At 42.0% G+C, this 10753-nt stretch overlaps 1 protein-coding gene across 3 annotated transcripts in view; it reads left to right on the top strand.

Annotated features, from left to right (window-relative positions):
• TMTC4 (transmembrane O-mannosyltransferase targeting cadherins 4) overlaps positions 1-10753 on the top strand; it is a 63091-nt gene that overhangs the window by 46881 nt on the left and 5457 nt on the right. For 2 of the 3 annotated variants that reach the window (XM_077753892.1, XM_077753893.1), the window contains 5 exons: positions 70-149; positions 307-414; positions 552-693; positions 7397-7511; positions 9015-9127. In XM_077753892.1, coding sequence (XP_077610018.1) covers positions 70-149; positions 307-414; positions 552-693; positions 7397-7511; positions 9015-9127 — 558 coding nt within the window. The remainder of the gene's footprint in view (positions 1-69; positions 150-306; positions 415-551; positions 694-7396; positions 7512-9014; positions 9128-10753) is intronic. The other variant, XM_077753894.1, reaches the window with a different exon arrangement.

The raw sequence follows: 10753 nt of genomic DNA, 5'->3' as shown, positions 1-10753 counted from the left end.
TGACAGGCACCCCTGCTCTGAACAAAGGAGTCTATCAGCTGTTGGCCATGTTTTTATCTGTATTTTCAGGTTCACTACAATGTTGGCAAAAACCTGGCCGATAAAGGCAATCAGACAGCTGCCATCAGATATTACCGGGAAGCTGTGAGGTACCGCAAGTGTCTTGTCTCATTTATATACATGTCTTGTTTTAACTGTCTAGGATTTAAAAAGACCCTGACTTTAAGATACCTTTGCCAATTCCTGACAGTTTAGTGAAGACCACTGAGCTTTAACAGACGGCTTGGTTTCTCTCTCTGCTTCCAGATTAAATCCCAAGTACGTTCATGCCATGAATAATCTTGGAAATATCTTAAAAGAAAGGAATGAGCTACAAGAAGCCGAAGAGCTGCTGTCTTTGGCTGTGCAAATACAGTAAGCATTGTTTTCTACAATTAGGCTGCATATAATTAGGTTGCATATAATTACGCAAAGTGATGAGCTCCTGCGTTCTGGGGTCTTAGCCTTTCTTTTCCTTGTTTATCTTTAAAAAAAAAAAAATGCTCTTCCAGGCCAGACTTTGCTGCGGCGTGGATGAACTTGGGCATAGTGCAGAACAGTTTGAAACGGTTCGAAGCCGCCGAGCAAAGTTACCGGACAGCCATCAAACACAGGCGGAAGTACCCAGATTGTTACTACAACCTTGGGCGTCTGGTAAGCGGAAGTTGGCAGTGGCTATAGAAATAAAGCTTGGTTTTTTTCCCCCTTTTTATAATAGTGACAGAAGTATCCCTAGCACCCTACATCTTACAAAGTTTTCTCACATATGGTATCACTGGAAGGTAGCTGTTGGATTTCCTTGTCTGTAACTTTTTAAGTTCTAATTAGAGAACAGTTCAATTAGAATTGCCCAAGTTTAAGTTATCTCAAAAGCAACAAGTTTTAACAAGGAATAAATTAGAATTTTTTAAATCCTTTGTGCCCTATAAAACAGTACTCCAAAGGTTACTTCCCGATAAACATCGGTTTCTTTGTTTTTAAAACATGAATAAAAGCTGAGATTACAAAAACAAACCCATAATGTGATTTCTGAGCTTCCGTCTTCTCCTTCCTCCAAGGACAGCTCCCTGGGTCCCCAGGCATTTGTACTAACTGCTCTCCTCATAAAAGAGAGCTTGGGAGGATTATTTGAAAGGGCTTTGAGATTATCCAATGGAAATAGGAAAGAATATGCTCCATAGTGACTTTCTTTTTTTAGTTACTGACTACAGATCTGATGGCCCTTGATTTTCTTTTCTTACACTTTCTTTATTCGAATATTACAACAATAGCTAATACAATCAGTTCAGGAATCTTAAAATCTGAAAACATGTATTGACCAATGATGATGAAATAGATCTGCCACCACATCTGAAAACCCTCCACAAGAATATACAGCTTAGTCCTTAAAGGAAATCCTAATAAGGAAAAGAACTGTACACACAATGATGCGACTTAATGGAGAGAGAACTAACCTCACTGTGGTGAGCATGTCACAATACACACCTGTATCAGATCATCACCTTGTGCACCTTAAATATACATAGCTCAAGTGCCAATTATAGCTCTATAAGGCTGGGGGGAAAGACTTACCCACAAGGAGCAAAATTCTTTAAACAAGAAAGATTATATGCTCCCTTCAGTTAAGCCTTTAATTTGGTTTCAAGAAACTAACTACATGTTTGTCATATATTCAGTTTGATTAAATGAAAAATTGAAGGGAAATTTTTTTGCTCATTTTAGCCAAAGTGGANTGTTCCACGCTGACAGCAGAGAGCCCAATGCAGGGCGTGAACTCACGAACTGTGAGATCATGACCTGAGCTGAAGTCGGACGCTTAACTGACTGGGGCACCTGGGTGGCTCAGTCAGTTGGGCATCCATCTCTTGATTTTTGGCTCAGGTCCTGATCTCACAGTCATGGGATCAAGCCCCATGTCGGGGTCTGCACTGACAATGTGGAGCCTGCTTGGGATTCTCTCTCTTTCTGCCCTTCCCCCTGCTCATGTGCACGCTCGCTCTCTCTCTCTCTCTCTCTCAAAATAGATAAATAAACTTTAAATTTTTTTAAATAAAAAACTTATATATAATTTTCCAGATTTTATCTAGCCTTGCCTCACAGATAGGATTATATCAAAGTTGTTTTAAAAAGATGCCTATTTATCCTCACTTTAAGGGTCCTGAAAACTTGGTGTTATGGAGTTCTTGTGTTATCAAACCCAGTTGTTCCCAAAACTGCCCGAACACCCAAGCCTTCCCACCCGTCCTAGACTTCGGGAATCAGAGGCTCCAGAGAAGATCTCTGTATTTACAAAACAAACCCACAAAATTCCCTGGTCCCATACTCTGTTGTTGCCCCTGCATTTGGGAAGCAGATCTGTCTATCTGAGCATCGAGCAGACAGACTGACCAGCTCAGAGCAGAAGAGACTATTTGGGGAGGATCACCTAGAAAACATGAGTTGCTTTAAGATTGTTGAAAATCCAGGCTTCAGTTCTTACCTTGATGGGAATGTGTTTGGTCTGATCTGCTTTGTGTCTGGACTGGTATTCACGATTGTACATGTGGCAGAGGCAGGATTTTATGAATGGAGGAAACAAGGTAGCAGGAACATGTGGTTAATGATGGTGACATTTCCCCTCTCCCACGGTGCCCACGTCACTTCGCATCATCCACAGGTCACTTTAAATGGTCAGATACTGCTTGTGTTCTAAATTTTTAAGTCAAGTGGCTCCTGTGTTTATTATTCAAAGAATAGAGCATGTGTTTCAGTTAAGATGTATTAGGAAGATGCCATTTCTATATATTCACTCTCGTGTGGAAAAGAGGAAGTGTTTCTCCCTGGGCTTGGAGGAAAGTGGCAGTAAGGTGACTCAATCCATGCAACAGCAAGATGTGTAAACAAGGAAAATTGATAGCAGGCAATTCCTGTTGTCCCACATAACTTTCTCCAGAGCCACTTGACCTTGCCTGAATTTCTGTTTCCTTTTACATTTTAAGATTCTGTACTTTATGATCTAGTAACATTCACTGATGTTGAAGCAGCTTTCTCTGTGAAACCTGAAGACTCAAGGAGAGCTGAAATTATTCTAGTGAGAGGCTGTTAGAGGAGGATTAAAAAAGCTTTCCTCTACCCTCTTCGGTTTTTTCTCTGGGATCCTGCAAACTAGACTGACCGCAGACGGATTAACAAGAGGAAAAAAAACCAGAGTATATTAACATCATCATGAGAACACATAGGAAAAATTCAGTGACGAGTAACTCAAAGGGATAGTCAGAACTTGGGCTTCTACAGCATCTTTTTTTTGTTGTTGTTGTTGTGAGTATTCCACATTATTCTTTTTTTTTTTTAATAGTTTATTGTCAAATTAGTTTCCACATAACACTCAGTGCTCATCCCCACAAGTGTCCTCCTCCATGCCCATCCCCCCCTCCCCCCACATCCATCAGTCCTCAGTTTTTGTCAGCATTCAAGAGTCTCTCATGGTTTGCCTCTCTCCCTTTCCCCCACCATTTCTGCCCTTCTTCTCCCCCTTGTTCCTCCGTCAAGTTCCTCCTAATCCTCCTATACGTGCAAACATATGATATTTGTCCTTCTCTGCCTGACTTATTTCGCTCAGCATAACCCCCTCAAGGTCCATCCATGTTGCTACACATGGCCAGATTTCATTGTTTCTCATTGCCATGTAGTATTCCATGGTATAGATAAACCACATCTTCTTGATCCATTCATCTGTTGATGGACACTTAGGCTCTTTCCATGTTTTAGCTATTGTGGAGAGTGCTACAGCATCTTAACAAATACATTTGTAATTAAAATACATTTGTAGAGAAGAGACAAAAGAAAGGAAGACGCTTTAGGCTTCCAAGGGCGGCAAACTCTCAGAGGGTAAATACATATAGAAAATAACAAAGGTTTGTGTGGGTCTGTCTTCGTGGCCATAAAATTTCCCCGGGAGAGGGAATTTATGACGTCCTTACGTCTCGGTTTCTGCTTTTAGTCAGATAGGGGAAGCTCCAGGAAGGCTTCTTTCTGCATCGGTTGAATCTCACATGTCTTTACTGCAATGATCCATACATCAAAGTGGTATATTTGGGGGAGCATATTTTGATCCTCTATATCATTCTGTCTGAGGAGGAAGGTGGGCAGACAGTACAACTTCACCTAAAATGATATAAGAAGAGACCAAAAAATTCAACCACATACAAAGTAGGGCAGATCCTTGCAGAGTTAATGAAGTGAGAATGGAGGAAGAGAGCAAATTGGGTATTTTCTGAATACTTGCACTGGGCAGTTTTTACAGGGGTTACCGTTTTTATTCACAGTGTCTATTACACTAGTACTTGCATGACATTGTATTTGATAATCCATATGAATTCTTCTTTCATTTTTTTCGTCGGTGTTGAAGGTAGTTTTTTAGGTTACCGTTTGCAAAGTGAGTGTATCTGCCTGCAGTCTTCTAGGTTGTACTTTAAGGCTCTAAATACTTGGCAGTCTGTTTCCTTCCCCTAGTAACTGCCTGTCCCTGCAATTCCTTGGGGTTTGGAAAGTAGAGATTTTATGCTAAATGAGCCCTCTGCAAGAGTTATGTCCGAAGAAAGGAAAATAGAATATAAAACTCCGGATTTTATCCCTGCACTCCAGTCCTTGGAATCCATTCCCACTTTCGCACGGAAGATCATCTGTCGTGTGAAGTATACTGGGGACTCATGCCACTCTGTGTGTATTGTTTATTAATTATGCTGCCATAAAATGATCTTCCTCTGTTCCCTCCTGCCAAACGTTCTTGCTTATTTAAAGATTTTTCTCTCCATTGTTGTTTAATTATCCAGTTTGTGCCTGATTGACAGCTTAAAAGCATTAAGACCTTAATCTTTAACAGCTCAACCAACACATTTATATGTTGGTGAATAAGATGAACTTAATAACAAAATTTTCTTTTTAAAAATCCTCTTTAGTCATGACAGAAATGTGTTTTGCTTTCTGCACCCATATAAGAAGGGGATATAATGCAGTTTTCTTGTGAAATGGAAAATTGGGAAGAGCTGGGTTATTTGGGATATGTTACTATTTGAGAATTACAGTAATAGTGACTGGAGGCATTACTAGAGAGTTCATTCGGCAGGGCCTGATTGTATCAGTCAGGAGCCATTTAGGAAAACAGAAGCTATGCTGGTTTATTTTATTTTGTCTTGTTTAGTTTTTTTTTTTTTAAGTAATTTCTACACCCAACATGGGCCCGAACTCACAACCCCGGGATCAGGAGTCACATGCTCTTCCTACTGAGCTGGCCAGGTGCCCCTTGTGCTAAGTGTTTGAAATAGAGAAGACTCAGTGCAGGGAATGGTAGACAATTGTTGGAAGGCTGGAAGAGCGGAAGTGGAAAGATGACATGAACTCTGAGAGTGTCAGGAAACCCTGTAGCGTTGACGTAACAAACAAGAGGAAGCGGTGCTACCTGAATAGGAGGGCTCAGAGAAGAGGCTACCATCTCAGGAGCCACCGTAACCTCAAGAGCTAAGATCATGAGGAAGGACCACTGTTTCCAGCCTGGACCATGGCGAGGGGAGTTGCCCCATCAGATGCACCGCCGAGGAACAATGGGACAGTGGGGGAAGGGCCCCTCTTCCAACCATGTGATGTCACCGGTGACTCCTGTTGGCAGAAACCTAACAAGGAGCCAAGTGGCAAAGGACCCTGGGAAATACATTTTGTAGAGTATAGAAGGATGGGCTAATTAGAGCTAAGAGGTAAATAATGTGTGCATTGCCTGTCTACTTTCTGGACGGTAGTTCTGGCTAAGTCACCGTTTTCCTGGGCTTCCCTTAAAGTGTTGTTCACTTTGTATTGATGCTCTAAGGGTAAAGGTTGAGACAAAAGTAAATTTTACCTGATTCAATTTGTTATTATTCTTCGGCAAATAGTAATAGTAAGAAGAAATAATAACGTGAAGAATTTTGTTGTTGTGTTAATGAAGTTATGTTGGTTTGCCTATGTGTTAGAAAGAATGTCACCACAGAATTTGCCCAATAACTCACTTGCTAGAGAGAATTGACCAAGAAATCAGGGGAAACTCAGATACAGGCAATTAATTGTTGATATAATTAGCACCCTCACTTATTTTACTTTTTGAACTTTTCACATCATTTCCTTGTTTAAGGGTGAAATATTGTGAGCTGAGTTTCTGAGCCTCCTGGGAAATCTGACAGCATCTTTAGCAAATGGATATTTGTAAGGTTTCCATAATTAAAACTTTCTTTTTCTTGCATCATGTGCCACCTGTTTGCCATGTGGGTCATAGAGAAAATCAAAGCGTTTCTGTCATCTAATGAAAAGACACACTTGCCAGTAAGGAAGGAAATTGCCTTGACCTTGGATAAATAAACTACCTTGTAGTTTTTGCTGAGTGAAAGGAACTAAGTTCATTCAAATGAGATGTGGGCATTTGAACTGAGTTAAAGATGGCAAAAGGTTCACCTACTAAATAAAAAAGCCATCATTTTCTGCCTCGGAATGCTTTTATTAACTATGCAGATTGAGAGCCAGCCTTCTATGCAGTTGTCAGTGTTAAACAACAGGCCCTCTCAAGAGAACACGACAGATAATTCCCTCTTTCCAAAAGAAGGCAAACAGCCTTCAAATTGCCAACGTGGGGGTGCCTGGCCAGCCACTTCAGTTAGAGCATGTGACTCTCGATGTTTGGGTTGTGAGTTCAAGCCCCACTTTGGGTGTAGAGATTACATAAAAATAACATCTTTAAAAAATTGCCAAGGGGTTTCACGTTGTCACTTATGACCTTTCCACGGAGTTTACTGAGTATGTCTGACACACTCATCGTTTTCTGTGCAGCTTAGATGTAGACAGGAAGAGCCTACTAAAACAGTCTCCACATGGTGAATTTGACACATGTAGCTGCTGATCACATTAAATATTTATTTACTCCTTTAAATAATACCTTATCAAAGATAGACTATGTGAAGTCTTTCTAGAAAAAGAATAACGATTAGGTTTTTAATTTATGTCTCTCTAGTAGTCTCAAATATGATTTGACACCTGGGATCACTAAATTATGAATTATAGTTAAGAGGTTGTAGGGCTCCGGAAGTAGACTACTTGGTTCTCATCCCTGCTCTGCCATTTCTAGACGTGTAACTTTGGGCAAATTACTTAATTTTTCCATGCCTCTGTTGTTTTCATCTGTAAGACGGGGATAGTTACCTGCTTCCATGAGGTATTTTGAGGATTCAGTAAGTTAATATGAAAACTTAGAAGCTCCATAATTATAAGTTAGGCTTGGTTTGGGTTTGGGTTTGGTCATGTCTTAGAGGAAGCAAAAACATTAGAATACTGATTTTTCGGGGCCATGCTTTATTTCCAGTACGCAGATCTAAATCGTCACGTCGATGCACTGAATGCCTGGAGAAACGCCACTGTGCTGAAACCAGAGCACAGCTTGGCCTGGAACAACATGATCATACTCCTGGACAACACAGGTACAGAAAGGGGGTTAAAAAAACCAGGGGAAATAGATTAGTGTGCTCTTTCTCTAGTGTGTATTAGTTTAAAAAAAATAATATGGGGTAATAGTTTCCACTACAAAAATGTCTGTTCTTCTAGAAAATAGAGTTTCCTTTGACCTATTGAAATATGTACGTGTGGGAAACTGACACTTAGAATTAGGGCTGAGCCATGGGGGAAGTGGGTGCTAAGATCTCATTTCTTCTGAAGCGTGTAATCTAGCATTGCCCGTCATCTGGGATGCTAGAGGCACCCAAAAGAACATTAATGGCTTCTGGGTTTATGACATGTGAAGGTCATGGACTCTTGTCAAAGGAGAAGCCCTCAAACCTACGGTCAGAGCCAGGGTAATGCTAACAGACTTGATGATGTGGTTTCTCAGCCCAGATCGTAGCTCGGTCAACCAGGAGTCACTCTGCTGCCCTACTTTTTTTTTTTTTTTTAATGTTTTATTTATTTCTAGGAGAGAGAGAGAGAGAGACAGCGTGAGCAGGGGAGGGTCAGAGAGGGAGGGAGTCACAGACTCTGAAACAGGCTCCAGGCTCTGAGCTAGCAGTCAGCACAGAGCCCGACGCGGGGCTCGAACCCACAAACCGCGAGATCATGACCTAAGCGAAAGTCGGACGCTTAACCGACTAAGCCACCCAGGCGCCCCTGCCCTACTTTTGAATTTCCAAGCATCCCATAAGAAATGATAGTTTGAATTTGGCAGAATTTCAAGCTAGTGAGCCATCTAAGCAGTGCTCCTCATGGAAATATACAATGTGTACTTCGATAGGGTCAACATTCAGTTATTAAAGTGTTACTGTGGACACTCTTATTGTGCAGACTTGTTTTCTCAGATGTGAGTGTAACTGGTATCTGGGAAACATTAAAACTAGGTTTTATATGCTTTTATAGAATTTAATCAAAAGCTATTTGTATATTATGTCAGAATTGCACTGGACTGCAGTGGCTTTGCAACTGATGGGGTCGTGTGTGTGTGTGTGTGTGTGTGTGTGTGTGCGCGCACGCGCGTGCATGCGTGCTGTATGTATATGTGTGTTGTGCCATGTGTATGAGTGTTGTATATATGTGTATGTATATGTGTGTGTTGTGTATATATATGTGTGCTTTATGTATGTGTGTGCCATGCTGTATATATGTGTGTCGTGTTGTACGTGTATATTGTGTGTATGTATATGTGTGTGCTCTGTTGTGTGTATGTGTGTTGTATGTGTGTTGTGTGTATGTACGTGTGTTGTGTGTATGTGTGTGGTGTGCTGTGTGTGTTATCTGAGTATATATGTGTTCTGTGTTGTGTGTGTGTTGTGTGTATATTGCATGTATATATGTGAATTATGCATTCTTCGTTGATTTTCTTACCTAGTTATTATAATCACTGTGTCCAGTGCACATACATGCTGTAAGAGATGCAGACTAAAGTACCACTACAATGTTAACATGTTTTTTTTAATTTTCCTATGTTTTCCTTGCAGGTAATTTAGCCCAAGCTGAAGCAGTTGGAAGAGAGGCACTGGAATTAATACCCAATGATCACTCTCTGATGTTCTCGTTGGCAAACGTGCTGGGGAAGTCCCAGAAATACAAGGTGTGTAAACTGCAGGCCGCGATTTCTCACAGTTAATGCCAGCATCTGACAGAAGCCATAAATGTTACTTCTGCCCAGTTAAATTCAGAATTCGGCAGTGTACCAGTGTGGCTTGGTCGATTTGCTTCCTAGAGAAGTTACCCAAAAGATGGATTTGCAGGGTCAGGCTTCGTGTCCTTTCCCATCAGAATTCATCACCGTGGCTCAAACAAGGGGAGGTGGGGAGAAGCCCAGAGAGGGCGCAGTGGGAGCTTATCCTAGAAGATGCCCGAACCCCCACCCTGGCACCAAGCTGTTTGATTCTACCCTCCTGGGCAGGCGGGGGCTCTGGTTTGTTGGCGCGGTCTTCTGCAGGAAAAGAACTCTAGCCTACGGGAATGCCCGACTGGTTCTTGCTTATCTAGAGTTTTTCCTCACCTAGCGTTAAGTTCTAGGTCCCTGGAAGTGTCTGACCAGTGGGACCACAAGATACTAGCTCCAGGCTCCCAGGACCGGCCAGGAGCAGACTGTGAATCCGAAGGCGCACAGCGCCCTGTGGACTGACTCTGTGTTCCTAACACCGGTGATCTCAGACTTTAAGTGTGTGGATCAGAACCAGTGAGGGAGTGTGTTAGATACAGATGCACAGATCCCTCCCCAAGAGATGCTGTCTCAGTCAGTGGGGCAAAGTCAGGGACTGTGCACTTTCAACTAGCATCCTGGGTTTCTAACACAGACGCTACAGAAAACACTTTCATATACAGCACCTTCATTCTTTGTGGCAGAAAGACTTACTTTCAGAATCAGGAGCTGTATTGGATTTTGATCACACCAGGCCTAAAGGAGGTGATTCATTCATGTGTGTTCCATGTTACTTAACTTCTCTGCTCATCAGACACCATTGTCAGCACAGCTTTCCAAAACAACAGTAAGATACTTCATGCATGTCTCATTTTTAAAGATCAGGGAGTTTGATAGCTTCTGTAAACATTTTGATGTTTCTAGATTTTCTCCAGAGGTGACTTTGTGGGGCGGTTAATTTTTATCTTTTGTGGACTCACCTGTGTAGAGCCAGGGTGAAGAAAGCAAGTTTTGTGGTTTTTCCCTTCTGTCGACCTCACCCACTAGGTGAGGGGGGTGATCCCCGTCAGCCTGTGATGGGATGGGAGTGCCCAGTGACCAGCTACAGCCAGTCATTTCCAAGATGCAGCCTATGTAACCACTGTATTGATTTTTCTATCATCCCACAGCCTATAAACTAGAATTCTATTAAGGTGACAAAACCCACGGCTCATTTGGCCTCCAATTCATATCTTTTTCCCCCCCCTAGATAAAGTAGAAAATACTCCATAGAGCAGAATGGAGAAATGGGTTTCCTATTTCCCTACACATTCTGCATCCGGATCCTGTAGGCCAGGGTGCGGAGCCTAAGATGAGGAAACAGAAGGTGAAATCTGGAACAAGAGCCTTAATGGCTCTGTCAAAAGGAGGGACGTGACGCTGCCCGCAGAACTGTGGTGTCACCCACCGGGCGCTTGCTTCATACATTGCTTTCAATTCAGGACTTGGAATTTTAAACAGCAATTGAGATTTTCCTCTCATACTGCTGCAAGAGCGCCCCACCCCCCACCCCCGTCCCTGTGCTGT

This window comes from Crocuta crocuta, unplaced genomic scaffold (assembly GCF_008692635.1).
Source record: "Crocuta crocuta isolate KB4526 unplaced genomic scaffold, BGI_CrCroc_1.0 scaffold31, whole genome shotgun sequence".
In the NCBI taxonomy this organism is placed as follows: Eukaryota; Metazoa; Chordata; class Mammalia; order Carnivora; family Hyaenidae; genus Crocuta; species Crocuta crocuta.
The sequence above is the reverse complement of the archived record's forward strand: the minus strand, read 5'-3'. Positions and strand labels throughout refer to the sequence as shown.